Source organism: Coturnix japonica, chromosome Z (genome assembly GCF_001577835.2).
Source record: "Coturnix japonica isolate 7356 chromosome Z, Coturnix japonica 2.1, whole genome shotgun sequence".
NCBI classification, from domain to species: Eukaryota; Metazoa; Chordata; class Aves; order Galliformes; family Phasianidae; genus Coturnix; species Coturnix japonica.
In genome coordinates this window covers 9,261,284-9,276,746 of record NC_029547.1, presented here as the reverse complement: position 1 = coordinate 9,276,746, position 15,463 = coordinate 9,261,284, and the positions used below count along the sequence as shown (strand labels likewise).

The window sequence follows — 15,463 nt, the reverse complement described above, 5'->3', positions numbered from 1 at the left end:
GTAATGATGCTGCACAATCACTTCACTTTTTCATCTGTGGATTTATGAGTAATGCCATGCTCTAGTAGCTCTTGAGACCTAACCTTATTTCCACTTGTGAACTGGGTTACAATCAGCCAATCAGTTATTTCATATTTCATTTTACTTTTCAGTAGAGCTTACAAGTATTCCATTGCTTCTGAGCCTTTGTCCACATTTGTAGCTGTATGCTTGGCACTGTTTCAACACTGTGCGATCTCTCCTCTAGTGCAACTCACAGACAAGCCACGTGCCAAATGTTGTAGTGAGAATTCAGTGAGTCACATCTGAATGGGTGTTCTTGGCTTTTATCGGCAACTAATTACCTTCAAAGTCAATGCTGACAATTCAAACTCAGCTGGTTCTTTTTAATAAGGCTGTGTTAACAAATAAGCCTATGTGTTTTCTGGTTGGCCTTTGAACTCTCACACCTTTACTTGCTCTGCTGCTTGCTGTCAGTGTAATATAGAGGCTACAGCTTGCAGATGCTGGACTGAGACAGAATTATATATGTACATCTGCACACAATAAGACTAAATTCTCTTTAGTCCAGTTTTATAATTAAAACGTCATGCAAATACAGCACACTTTCTTATTACTAATCAGAACTGCCTAAAATTACTCCAAACTAAATGTTGGCCATATTGAGTAAAAATGATAAAAAAGGAAGGACTGATTCCTGTTATCCAGGGTATGTTTTCTGTTATTTGGTCTTTGTTTTATTTGTATTTTTTGTTTTGTTTTGTTTTGTTTGTTTGTTTCTGTGAAGCACACGGACCTGGATCCAAACTATTAATGTTCGACTAAACTCATATGCAACTGAAAGCAGTCATATTTATATTTATATAATTGTAATGCCGTTACGTAAAGGGCAATATCAAATGGGCTTACTGCTAGGTAGACACTATATGTAGCAGACACTATATGCTAGGTAGATTTTATAATGCCACAATTATAAATATATATATATATAAAAGATTTTTTTATTGCTACATTTCTTGAAGAAAACCATGGGCCTTTTTTGTAGTCATGTCTTTTTTTCAGCTTTCCTTTATTTTGCACAGAAGTGGCAAAATTATGGCAGCTGCTACAAACACACACTGACTGTAGAGGTATAGGCATTTGTTTTTTTCATGAATATCTGTCACAGACCAGAAAGAAAAAAGTACATCGCAATAAACCTGAAGCAATAGCTTTAAATTGTCAGTGATGGGAATACTGAAGAGAAAATAATTTTCAGTAGAAGTATAATTTTGTGCAAACTGTTCTATCACATTCTGAAGCATTTCAAAAGATGATTTTGCCTATTCTTCACTGAACTTGCAGTTCTTCTTCCTGCAGTCAACAGGCAGTAGCCTGAAAAGTGTCTTCAGTAACTGAAAAGTCTGTGACGACATAGAAATGAAACATAATTTCTCTGTATTTTAAAATTAACACGAATCTTTCTCATCAAGGCCTATATTTCATACACGTTATATTTAGACAATATTACTAAGGTGGACAATTTATGCCTTACATGGGGTAGGAAAAGGGAACATAGAAGATCTTCAAATATAGTTCACGGAATTTAGTATAATTCATTGAGTGCAATTCAGGCATGCCGTCCTGTTAGCCTGCTACTGTAAAATATTATTCTCACAGCTTCACAAGCAATCTGTTCCCTATCTTCAGCTTTCTTTTACATGGTGCATGTCAGGTCTGATGTATCCCTGCCATAGGCTGATGGATTGACCTGAATAAGGAAGAAGAAATGAGGAATCTGAAAAGTGTATCACGCAAGGGCTAAAAGCTCTAATTAAGATCATTAGAGTTGTTCTTCAGTGGAAGGGCAATGCTTCAGGGAGTCTCTGAAGCCTTTGCTATAATTACAGGGAGCATAAAAATAAGATTCTTTATGACTGTGATTTATACCATGTCGGTTTCAAAGCATTAATTTTGATCATGCAGAAATTGCTCTAACTCCTACCAGTTTGTCAGTAATCTGATTTTGATAAATCAGGGCATGTCTCTACATGAAAGAAACGTACACACTCATCTGTCATAATTCTTATCTCAGACTGGAGCCTTTTAAGACAGTTCTAAGAGGAGGATTTTTCTGTAAGCCATGGCAACTCTCCTGCTCTTTGCTTTGAATTTTCTGCTTCTTCAGAGATTTCCTGATTTGTTGTCTCTCACTGCATTATTTCATATTCAATAGCACTTTGCAGAGGCGAAAAAAAAAAAAAAGCAAGTATTGATTGGTTATATCAGGATATATATATATATATATGGCTGGAATTTAGCCCCATAATTTGTACATTTATTTTATTCCTTTTTTATTATCTGCTTTCAAATTACTCCCTGTGAATATAAGGGAAATTTTATAGCCAGTTGAGGGGTGGGTCAAATGTTTTCATCCTAGAATGTGCTATCATGTAATCGAGGAGCACATCTCTCATGTGTCCAAATTCCAGAGCATCTTTTAGTACCAGTGGGAAAAGAAAGGTAGGTATAGCAGTGTGTGACCATGGCAGATCCTCAGACCTTGACTTCAGCACTGGAAGGGAAGATAGGCAGAGTGGTGAAGGGATGACCCAGAAATCACCCTAGATCTTTGATAAATCAGGTTTGACCTCCTGAATTCTGTTCTCTGCAGTACTGAGAAGCTCCACCTGCCCGCCTATCCTTACTTTGAGCCATGAAGTGGAAGCTGTTAACATAGCAACAGTAACTAGTTCTGCGAAGTCTGGTTACTATATCTTAGCCTGTTTTCCCTGTGCAATCCTGTCATTTTGTAGTTCTCATATCTACAAAGATGTTTGTTTCAATTAAAAGATAGAAGCACGACTCCTTTTTTATTTCTTAGTATCAGATCTGCTTATCTCAATTTTTCATGCTACAATATTTTTACCTAAAGGTGGTGTGCATTTTTACATAGCCATACAAAAGCGAGACCATAAAATGCAAGAAGAGACACACAGATTCTACACGCAGCAATTAGAAATCCTTTATGGCTGTTCCAGATTCCTTGAAATAATGAGGATAGATTTTTAGAGGAAAACAAACAAACAAACAGAACATAAAGAACTAGAAAGTCTGAATGGCACGATATACTTGCAGTATGGACTATTCTAAAATATTTCATCCTTTCCGCCTCTAGGGGGGACTATGTTTTCAGCGAACCTGTCCGTGAAGAATTTTCTTAATCTCTAGCAGGCAGCTCAGACTGTTGCTAATGCAAGCTGGAGTGAGTCAAGTGATTCTTGATTTGTGTATGAACTACTTCTGTGGGGAAAATAGCCCATGTCTGTAATGACCTTAGGGCCTAAAGGGCCAGTCTGAAGCCTCTGCTCTTAGTGCAGTCCATGGGCATCCTGCCTGCTACTGATTCACAACTGCAGGATTTGTTCCTATTAAAAAAGCATTCATGTAGCTGAAAAAAAAATGTCGGTAGAGAAATGCTGGATTTATAGCGATGGAAAATACTGGAAGTGAATGACTGATGAGGTGGATTAAGCGTCATTTTGAATTGGGATTAACAAGTAAATTCTCATCCATAACTGTCTGGCTCAGAAAAATAAATAAATCACCAGGATTCATCTTCATACATTGCTTAAGGTGAAGGGAAACAACTGAAACGTTTGTGACACTTTGGGCCTGCAGAAACATTGTGATTAAAGCTGAATGCAATTGCTCAGGCAAGGACCACATACTGTGGGCCACATCTTTTCCAAAAGCATCAAAACCAATTTACACTACTACCGCTAAATAGCACTGGCTCAATGCCTTTCTCCCCCCGCCCCTCCGGCTGGCCGTGCTTCTCCCTCTTATTCATTCCCAGCAGTGCTTTACCTCACAAGGAGTAGCCAGAGTGAAGGATGGCAACCATGTGATTTATGGGCTTACTATCTCTTCCATCATGTTTACACAGCTTACACTCAAAGAGGACAGCTAGGAGAGTATGGAGCTCACACGTAAAATGAAAAAGATATTCTGCTGGGGGAAAGGGGAATCAAAAGAGATCCTCCCAGATTTCAGTGCTGTAAACACATCTGTAGGTTCAGCATAAAGCAGTGACTACAAAGGTCAGCATTTCAAAATGTGTCTTAAGAAAATGTTTTTGCAAGCTTTGTGGTGTAGATGGCTGGCATGTTGTATACTGTAACATTCAGCCTAATCTCCAGTGTGTCATATAGAGTCATCTACAACAAAAAAATGCCTGACATAACTTACAGTACAGGAACACACAAAACAAGCCTCACCAGGGTGGATGTTTATATAAATTTCAAGAACACTCTGATGTCCAATTCAGTAATCAAATAAAACTACATTTGAGGCACATTTCTCAGAAAACCTACACATCTTTGTGAGATTTTTTCATTTCACTGAGCTCTGTCAGATAAATACACCTAAATAATAATAATAATAATAATAATAATAATAATAATAATAATAATAATAATACATTTCTGATGATTATTTCTGCATGTTAAATTATCTGTCTTCTTTTTATTACACTTCCCAGCTGTAGCTGCACACTTACAGCTTTCTTTTCTTTGTAATCAAGGAACCTTCAAAGTGAGGCAGTGGTCACCCCTGGAGCCCCCCTTTCCCATTCATGGACTACACAGTGAAGGCAGCAACAGCTGCGGGTTCACACACTGCCCTGAAAACAATCTCCGTGATGAACTAAACAAATCCTTCCTGTAAAGTGAGGAGCAGTTCACTCACCTTTCTAATGCAAACCTGGCACTCTCTGAGTAACCATAAAACATCAAACCACGCAGTCCTGCTCTGGGTTTGAGGATGAGTACATAGGAAAACCCACAGAAAGACATTCTTCAGGATTCTGTTGTTGAAAAGCATCAGGTGTCCAAAAGCCTCCCTCACAAAACATAATGCACGTTTCACACTGACACCATTCCTTATTCCAGAACAGTAGTGTCCATTTTAAATGGACTGTAACAAAGCATTAAGTATAGCAGCTTTACGAGTAGCAAAGAGAGGTGCACAGGGCTGCATTTAACATGCCTTGATCAGGCACTGCTGTATTGTTCAGTTTTAAAAGCAGGTTTTCCTTCGCCTCCCCCTGTCCCCCCAAAGAAAATAATCTCAGAGCAACACTTGTCTCCTCCTCATTAGGGAAATTTCAACTCTATGCGGCAAGAAAGGGACAGAAGGGACAGGGAACAGGAAGGGTCATAAAACCACTCCTGAGCACCCCAGCGGCACAGGGGTCCCAGAAAGACTCCAGCGGATTACGGGGGCTGCACCCTGTGGGGCTTTGCTGACACGAGCATCTTTCGGGGCGAGGAGATGCGAGCCCTGCGCAGCCCACCCCGCTTTGCTGCGCTGCCTGCACCACCCAGTGCCGGCGCTGCCCTCCTCCCCTCTCCTCACATCCCCCAGCACCGAACCCTGCCCCACTCCCACCCTGCGGGGGGCTCAAACCCCCGCACAAGCGAAAAGTGCTACGGAATCCATTATTCCCCATCCCCGGCCGCCCGTGCAGACACCTCGGCCATCCCCCCATGTCGCTGGGCTCTCAGCCCCACGCTGCAGCTCCCCGCGGCCCGGCCCGGCCCGTGGGCGAGGTGTGGAGCGCGGGGGGGCCGCCGGAGGGCGGGGGCGGGCGGGAGCGGCGGGGCCGGCTCCTCCCTGCGCACAAACCCGGCGGAGCGGCGCCGGGCGTGCGGAGAAGCCGCCGCCGCTCCCGCGTTACTTAAGCGGGGAGGGAGCGTGCCGGCAGCCCCGCGGGGGGGGCGGGAGGGGGGAACCGAAGGAGAACGGCAAACCCCAAAGCATTCCGAGCTAAGAGCCGAGATGCGCCGTCCGTAACCCGCAGAGCTAGGGCAGGTTGTTCGTTTGGCCAAACACCTGAGCAATAAAGCACGACCGAACAATTGAGAGCGGGAGGGCGGGCGGACGGGGCAGCGCAAAGTTTGCCGGAGTTGGGGTCTGCCGGGGGGGGCGGGCGCGATGCCGCCCTGGCTGCTCGGTAGCCTCTGCTGCGTGCTGGCGGCGCGGGCGGCGCTGGGCGGCGACCCCGCGGGCGCGGAGGCGGCGGAGGAGGAGGAGGAGAAGCTGATCCGGGTGCTGGTGCTGCTGCCGCAGGACGACGCCTACCTCTTCTCGCTGGGGCGGGTGCGGCCGGCCATCGAGTACGCGGTGCGGAGCCTGCGGGAGAGCGGCGCCGGCCTGCCGCCCGGCTACGCCTTCCAGCTCACCTACGAGGACTCGGCGTGCGGCAACCGCGCCCTCTTCAGCCTGGTGGACATGGTGGCCCTGCAGCGCCGCCGGCCCGACCTGCTGCTGGGGCCCGTCTGCGAGTACGCGGCGGCGCCGGTGGCGCGGCTGGCGGCTCACTGGGACGTGCCCATGCTGTCGGCGGGGGCGCTGGCCGCCGGCTTCGGGGCCAAGGGCGGCGAGTACTCGCACCTCACCCGCGTGGCCCCCGCCTACGCCAAGATGGGCGAGATGCTGCTGGCCCTGTTCCGCCACCACCAGTGGAGCCGCGCCACGCTGCTCTACAGCGACAGCAACCCCGAGCGCAGCTGCTACTTCGCCATGGAAGGCGTCCATGTGGTCTTCCAGGATGAAGCCTTCCACATGGCCGTGCACAGCTTCGACGAGACCAGCCGCCACCTCGACATCGATGATGTCGTTCGTGCCCTGCAGGCTGGCGAGAGGGGTGAGTGGAGGGGTGCGGTGTAGCGGGCATGGCGGTGGTGGGGTGGTGGTTGGGCTGGATGATCTAGGAGGTCTTTAGCAGTAGAGGCTCTGTGATGGAGCAGTGGGGCTGCCCAGAGCCTCGCTGGTGCGTTTAGTGGGGAGCAGAGCTGGAGGTGCGATGCTTGGAAGTGAAAGTTGGGTAGGGATGTCCTCTGGGATAGGTGAGTCATGCACCCATGTGGGAGAAGTACCGCATGAGCATCCCTGGGCCACACATCCACCAACTCCCGTCAGACCGGGACTGCCCTGAACAAAGCTTTCCTGCATCAGGAAGCACGGGCTGCCCTTGGGATTGCACTGGGATGGTGTTGTGGCACAGGAAGAAATTGTCTTTCTGCTGGAGGTCTGTGCTCATCTACAGCCAAAATTGCCCCCATCTGCTCATAGATGCAGAGCAATGAATCTGTTGCCTGTTCTCAGGTTATTTCTTTAAACCATCTCTGTGCAAATTGAAAGGCTGAGCAAAGGTAGTTTTCTTCACCCTGCTGTGTCCTGCCATGGGGATCCTTTTCCTTCTCCCATTAGAAACCCCATGTAGTAGTTCATAAACAAAAAATATGTTTTGTGTTTTTGGTCATATTAGCACATGTGAATGGTCAACCCATGAGAGTGTGCATTACATTGCCACCAGCTGTTACCAAAGCACGTGCAGATAAACCATAGAGTCACAGAATGGCCTGGGTTGAAAAGGACCTCAAAGATTGTCTAGTTGCAACCCCATACTGTGTGCAGGGTTGCCAGCCACCAGACCAGGCTGCCCAGAGCCACATCCAGCCTGGCCTTGAATGCCTGCAGGTATGGGGCATCCACAACTTCCTTGGACAACCTGTTCCAGTGAGTCACCACCCTCTGTGCGAAAAACTTCCACCTGATATCCAACCTAAACCTCCCCTGTCGTAGTTTAAAACCTTTCCCCCTTGTCTTACAGCTATCCACCCTTGTAAACAGCAGTTCTCCCTCCTGTTTATAAATGGCTTGTAAAGCACGCAGGAAAGTCACCCATGGGCTGGCAGAGCTGGCTTGGCATCATGAGGTGGTGGAACTGTGAAGTACTTCAGGATGTACAAGTTTGTAGTTAAATGTACTTTAAGGTGTGACTGTATCAAGCAGTGTGTGGATACATGGCTCATCTAAATGGACCAGCCATAAATTTCCACCGTAAGCTATTGCTAAAAGAAAAGAGGTGTCATTCAGAACTGCTGGATCAGGCTAAAGAAAGTCTTTGGCTGTTTTTCTAGTGGAATAGATGTAAAAAATACTTTGTGGTACAGTTACATCCCCGTTTGCTTAATATTTAATAAGTATAGAAACTGAGCAGGTAAAGGTGATGCTGTGTCTGGCTCAGCTTTTGTTACCATGCTGCAGGGCTTTGACTTAGCAGCCTGGTGTTGGTGGTGTGGTTACACTGCTGTGAAGACTTCCATGCACTCCAGATGCTGTACAGGAGGACATAGCTGAGGTCTAGGAATATGTGGAGATTTAACTCTTCTTAGTAGAATTGCTGGGGCAGATGCTTAATATTGAGCTGTCCTAGGAACTGCGTTCAGGGAAATATGCTGAATGCAGGTAAAGAAATGTGTGAGTGCTCAAGGAAACGGTGCCTTTTTTCTTTTAATCTTGGGTGTATGTTTGGCTTTCTTAGCATAGCTGTGTGACAATGGCAGAAGACAAGTGTTTGTTCTTAGCCAGGGGGAGCTTAGGATGTCTGAATGAGCTATGGGAGCATGGCTGATGGGCTAAGGGTAAACCCACTGTTTGAACCATACTTACACTCGAGGAAAACAGAAACTTAGTTTCAGCTCAGACTTAAATGCTTTGCTGAACTGAGACTTCTGATCCAGCCTTATTCTGTAATGTACAAAAGGCTGAATAAATGCAGCCCTCTGTGCTCCTTCTCTACATCTCTGTGCTGTGCTGGGGGACTGGAGTTCTTCCCTCCATCTCCAACTTGTTTTCTGGTCCATGCTGCTACTGAGAGATGCAGCAAGTGAGGCCTTTCTGCCTCTGCTTGTGCATTCCTATCTTTAAGGACTGACTATGCAGTTTGCCTTACATGTTCCTCTGGGTCTGAGGGGTGGTCCTGCTGCTTACCACATTTTCCAGGCTGTCACGACACTTTAAAAGTTGTGTATCTTGTGACAGATAACGCCATGTGCCTTGGCTTACTGGGTTAAGTCTTCCTTTCTTCTTGGGACTCTTAGGAAGTCATCCCGGGTCCGGTGGATGATGTGACACTGTCCAAAGCATGTCATTTCTGTTTAGGTTTTAAGGGCATCACTATCACACATATTGTGATTCTATCCTGTGCTCTTACCCAGCATTTTCTGCCTTCTTGGAGATCACTGCTGTGGTGATTGTAACTTGAGTGATGGGGCTTTTCTGAACAGTTTTTAAGCCTGTACAGGATATGCGCAACCAGGCCCTCCCAGGGTTGAGAAAGAAGTCATCCCATCAGCTGGCCTGTGGAGACCCAGGCCCTTCTCCTTACCTGTAGGGCAGAGGCTGGCCCCATGGGTTAGATTGCAGCAGTCTGGGGGCTGGTGTTGGATTCCTGGGAGCCCACAGGCACACTTGGGCACCAACTTATCTTGGTCAGCCCATGCTCTGCAGCCACTTTGAAAGATCTGGAGATGCAAGAAAATCATAATGAAAAATACAATTATAAAAGTTAACTACTTGTCTTTATTGAATGAACAATTAAAGCTGTCTTGTAGCTTGGTCAAGAACCCAGTACTGTGCTTAGATATGTTCTAGATAAAGCCATAGTCTAGGTAAGTGCTTGGCAAAGAGAGCACTCCTTTAATGGGAATTAATCTAAGTATTTAGATTAATAATCTATATGCAGGTTTAGTCAATAAATACAGAATACTAGTATTAGAATTACTATGGTATGCATGTACCAGTGTGCACGTGCATATTTGTGTGTGTATTACTGTAAGGTACAGATGTAGATTAAATAAGAGCAATTTACATTTTTGCAAGATTGTAAGACGTGCCCATAGTTTATTTGCCTCCAAATCTTGAAATATGTGCTCTTTGCTCTCCTGCTGGGTTAAAAACTATATCCAAGTTGTTAATATCACTTCTTTTACATTCCTTTAGAGGTTTACAAAATATGACTTAACATATTTTAAAGTAGTCTTTCCCCCCCTCCCCTGCTCTTTTTTTGTTATTCCGCTTGCTCAAAATCTTTCACTGGTGATCTGGAAATCTCTTTGATTCCATCTGCAGGTTACAGTTCTATGATAGACATTAATTACACGGGCAGAGTCAAGGGAGATTTGGGAGAGCAGCAAGGAAACATAACAAAAGGAGATCTCTCACCTATCCTGAAATTAGGAACAGTGAGACAAATTTGTTCCTGATGTTCATCTGGAAAAGATTTGTTCCAAATTTCATTGCAAGAAATTCTTTCTTCTACTTCATGCTATTATAGCTCACAATACTCATGAAATATGCCTTGTTCTGCTGCTCTGGAAATTGTTACATTGCTCGGCTGTGGTGGTCAGTAGGACAGAACTTTGCATGGTATGGCTGACATGTGAGGATATACCAAATGTGATCCACCCCAGTGGTGCTTCTGAAACTTTGTGCTTGTGATGACATCCAACCAGAGAAACGATGAGAGAAGAGTCATTGTCTGAGTAAAAAGGCCAAATAGGCCAAAACTTAATTTCTTAAAATAGCAAACACTTACTTATAACCAGAAAAGCTGAATAGGATTCTGAATCGTATTTATCATGGGAGTGAAAATATTTGCATTCATTATTGCAGTCTTTGAGCCCTGCTGTGCCTGACAGAATCCTTGGAAACATGCATGTAGTCATCCCAGCATCTTACAACCTTAATATAGGATGTAGCCACAAAGCATGCAATGACAGAATGCTTTGCAACAGTCTCTTGTCGCTAGCTTCATATTGATAGTCCTATAGATGCATACAAAAGTTTATGGTATGAGGTGCGCCATACAAAAGATGTTTTTCTCCCTGTTGCTGAGTTCCTGCTTTCTACCTGCAGGGGGGTGGGGTGGCAAGCAGCACAGTTTCCCCCAGCCAGATTGGGAAAACAACTTTTCAGTCATCACTGATGACTGACAAAGAGAAAAACACATTAAAGATATAGAATCATAGAATTCTTAGAGTTGGAAGGGACCTTTAAAGGTCATCTAGTTCACCTCCCTTGCAATCATCAGGAACATGCACAACTCAGTCAGGTTGCCCAGGTTCTTATCCAGCCTCACCTTGAAAGTCTCCAGGAACAGCGCCTCCATCACATCTGTTGGCCATCCAGTGCCTCACCACCCTCGCTCTTTTTCCTCATATCCAAGCTCAATCTACCTTCTTTAAGTTGAAGCCATTTCCTTTTGTTCTATCACCACAGACCCTCCTAAAGAGTCTGTCCCCTTCCTTTCTGTAGCTCCCTTTTAGATGCTGAAAGGCTGCTATCAGGTTTTCTCAGAGCCTTCCCTTCTCCAGGCTGAACAGCCCCAGCTTTTTAAGTTTATCCCCATAGGAGCAGTTTTCCATTCCATGGATCATTTTTGTGTTGGAGTTGCACTTTTTGATGCAGTCCAGGATACTTTTGGCTTTCTGGGCTGCAAGAGCACATTGCTGGCTGTTGTCCAGCTTCCTATCCACAAGTACTCCCAGGTCTTTTTTGGCCAAAATCCTTTCATCCTCCAGCTTGTATTGGTAGTGGGGGTTACCTTGACCCAGGTGCAAGATCTTGCACTTGGATTTGTTGAACTTCATGAAGTTCACCTGCGCATACTGCTCAGCCTGTCTAGGGATGTCTTGATGTCATCCTGTCCCTCTGGTGTGTTGACTGCACCCCACAGCTTGATGTCATCAGCAAACTTGCTGAGGATGTGCTTGGTCCCACTGTCAGGGTCACTTATGAAGATATTAAAGAGAGTCAGTCTCAGCACCGGTCTCTGGGGGAAACCACTCATTACTGATCTCCATCCAGACATTGAGCCGTTGACCCCCGCTCTCTGGACTTGATCTCACAGCAAGTTCCTTGGCCACTGAACAGTCCTCCCACCAAATCCATGTATTTCCAATTTGGAGAGAAGAATATTTTGGGGGACTGCATTAAAGACCTCACTGAAGTCCAGATAGATAACATCAGGGCTCAATGACATCAGTGGCTCAAACATGACTTTGTGGAGGTATCTAGGACAGACCAGCGCACTGGAGTGGAGACTACTGGACAGTGCTGTGCTGGATGGACATCGGATTTCTGCTTTGACTTCCCAAGTCCCTGCTACAAAATCTTACAGGATGAGACATTGTGGACTTGGCTTGCACACTCAGATTCTAGGCTTGGTTGCCTGAAGGTCATTTTTACTGTTGATGATCAATGATCATCACAAAGCAACAAATTCTAGAGCAGTTACCTAAATGTCAGATAGCATGAGTGTAGGTAAAAATCTACACCAAAGATTTCAAAAGAATTGAAATGGTAGTGCCATTGTATCTTATTACTTAATCTTCAGATTGTCTTATGTACACTTTGAAGTAATAACTAAGATTTATGGTTGCAATTAACTCTACAAATGTATATAATAGAAGAAATTTGAAGGCAGAATTTTTCCTGAGCTGCCGGAGTAAGAAAATTAGATAACGTGTTGATCTACTTAATTATTTTCAGAGGAGATGTGAGTAAAATTTCACTCTATGTTTGATGCCCATCTTCTGTCAGCAGTTTAGGTAATTAGCTTTGTTAGTTCTTTATGTTGTCATATTTGTTGCAACACTGAGAGGACAGCTCAGGTCACTGTCTCTGGCAGCATTCATGCTAAAGAATCTGTTCCATAAAGTTCTTGAACTCTTTCTTATCTGTGTTTTCTGTTTTCTTCCACCAGTTGTAATCATGTGTGCCAGCGGTGACACAATCAGGAACATCATGTTGGCTGCTCATCGGCAAGGAATGACCAATGGGGACTATGCTTTCTTCAATATTGAGCTCTTCAACAGCTCATCATATGGTAATGTTTTTCCTGCCCGAGTATATTACAAAGTCTTTTGTAAGCCTGGTAATACTTTTAGGTTTGTTAGTGTTAAAACATGCTGCACTGAATGCACCACCATTTCTCCATGTTTTTGCAGTTACCTTCTTTTTAGGCTATAACATTGCAGAAATTGCAACTGAATGGATTACAGGATATTGAAGAATGGTTTTAAATTAAAAGAAAGTAGATTTAGGTAAAACATGAGGAAGAAATTATTTACCTAGAGGGCCAGAAGGCCCTGGTATGGCTGCCCAGAGAAGCTGTAAATGCCTCATCTCTGAAGAAGTGAACATGGCTGGGTTGGATGAGGCTTTGGGTAGCCTAGTGTAGTGAAAGGTGTCCTTGCCCTCAAGAGGGATTCAGAACTAAAAGGTCATTAAGGTACTTTCAAAACCCAAGCCTTTCTGTGATTCTAGGAAATGCACTACAGGCATTATTGAGAGGAGGCATGAGGGCTGGCAGTGAGAATGTGCAACTGCAGGTCCAGGGTCTCCGGAAGTCACTTATATGCTAGGATTTCCATACATCCTGTTTACTTTTGATCAGAAACTGTGTGTGCAAAACCATCCAGCCCTGCTGTGTTGAATAGAAGGCACTGGTAAACAAGAGCACAGGCTGTCTAAATGTGCTAGGTTTGGATAGATAAGAGCAAATTACTTCATTTCAAATAAACGTGACAAGATGTGTCAAGTTAAATCAGCTGAAAAATTAAATATATTTGCTTTTTTAAATACACCCCTCTTCAGTTACATCTGTTGTTATGGCAGTGCATGGTAGAGACTAAACCTAATCTCAGCTGCCTTAGTTAAATGGAAGGCAGTACTGGCACAATGTGTTTACTGGCAGTTCTATAAAATGTCATATGGCTGAAGCTGAGCGAATTTTCTGTCCGGGAACCTGATTTTGTTGAAGTGTCAAAGTGGCTTTTGAACCAAGCAGCTTCTTTCGCAGGTGCAGAGAAAATATTTTTCCTCCTGCAGCCTGCCCTAGCTAATTCAGTGCAATAACAGATTCATTTCGAATTGAAAACCAGGTGGGAGTTGTAAAAGAAGGAAAACTTGTTTTCTTTCAATCCTTGAAAAGCTGATAAAGAGGAAAAAAAGACATTCACAAAAAGATGAGGTATTTTGTTTAATGAATCAGTTAATTGCAAGTTAAATTCTCTTACATAGACTTCATTATCCATCTATCACCCCTGAGATTATTTAAAGAAACGAACAGTGCTGCTTGTTGAAAAGCTTTATAATGAACATGTGTTACTGCTTAAATTCGGAGTTGTAGATATTTAAAGAAGCAAAGATAACACTACATGTGTCCTCTAAGTTGGCTAAGGAAGTGCCAAGTTCTACCAGCCAATAAGGAAATTACTTCAGTAACTAAAAGATAAATTGGCAGACCAAGATCAAAGCCAATGATTCAAGTCATGGTGGTCTGTTTGGTCTGGTTCTGACTGAAATTGAGAGTGACTTCACCCCTTGTGTCGTAAGTGAAGCATTTGTCATTGCAGCTTCAATCAGGACCAGTCTAAAAAGGTGAAGGTTTACTTATGTCAATAGTCACAAAACTGGCTTTCTGTAGACTGTGGGAGCTTTGCAGACTTGATTTCACTTCTGCCTAGACACCATTGATCATATAACCCTTCTGGCTGCTGCTAGTGCTTCTTACTGCTATGCTGCTGCTATATTTCATCTCAGAGAGTAAAATTTAATTAGAATTGATTCATCTGGCCCCAAGTACAAGTCTCCATGTGAGCTAGGCTCCCTTTAGAGTCACAGGAAAAAGTTAGGCACCCCTGGGTGGTGATTCACCTCATCCTGAAGTGTCTGAAATGGCCTGGATGAATTGCTCCTTAACACTGGTGATTTTGTTACCTTGGATGAAGCAAGCAGAGTGACTGGCTGGGGTGTAGAGGCCCTCTTGGAGCAGGAGCTTCTTGTGTAAGAGCAGCAGCTGCAGGAGGTATGCTGCTGCATTTTGTAATGTGTTTTGCATTTCAGGATGGTGTTGACTAGGAAGGAATGTTGCAAAAGCCCCTAACAGGGATGTGCCCATTTGTCTTGGAGGTCTCAGCATCCTCCTCCTTTGCATTACAGTTAGTTCAGTCTACTTATTGCTTTTCCAAGGGATAAATTACAAATATCTGCCTCCTGTCTATGTTATCAGAAATTCCCTGGTGCTTCTATGGAATAATTCTTTTAATCATTTTTTCTGTTTCTTTGTGAATTTTTCCAATGAGGAGCAAAATAACTGTTGGAAACTGACTTGAGGTGGTCATTGCACACTGGAAGCAAATGTGGTAGGGAAGTGTAGAGACATTTTCTGTGAATTCCTTGTTCCCAATGGCAGGAGGTGCTGGAATTTTAAGAGACACATGATTTAAGAGTGGATGTGACAGACGGTTGGCATTTTCTCTTTCAGCTCAGATGACTGTGTTGCAGTTTGTTGTTGCCCTCTGTTCTGAATATTTTTAATTTTTCATAAGAGCAGACGCATTTAATGCCAAGACTGCAATAATTGCAGATAAGTACTGTGGCAACACTACATCCCACAAAACAATCCATGAAGGAATTTAAATATGGAAATTATTTTAGGAACTCTGTTATGCAAGTATAACTTCTTGTTCCCAGTGTCAGTATTTTTAAAAATAAATATGTATGATGCCCAAGACAGAAATTTATTCACATTCCAACAGTGCTGTCATTTTTTAATGTGAACCCACTC

The 15,463-nt window shown here is 44.0% G+C and overlaps 1 protein-coding gene across 2 annotated transcripts in view; it reads left to right on the top strand.

Annotated features, from left to right (window-relative positions):
• The first annotated feature begins 5,741 nt into the window (after positions 1 to 5,741).
• Positions 5,742 to 15,463, top strand: part of NPR3 (natriuretic peptide receptor 3) — a 43,983-nt gene continuing 34,261 nt past the window's right edge. For both annotated transcript variants that reach the window (XM_015848382.2, XM_015848381.2), the window contains exons 1-2: positions 5,742 to 6,688; positions 12,596 to 12,718. In XM_015848382.2, the coding sequence (XP_015703868.1) occupies positions 5,977 to 6,688; positions 12,596 to 12,718 (835 nt within the window). In that variant the 5' untranslated portion in view covers positions 5,742 to 5,976. The remainder of the gene's footprint in view (positions 6,689 to 12,595; positions 12,719 to 15,463) is intronic.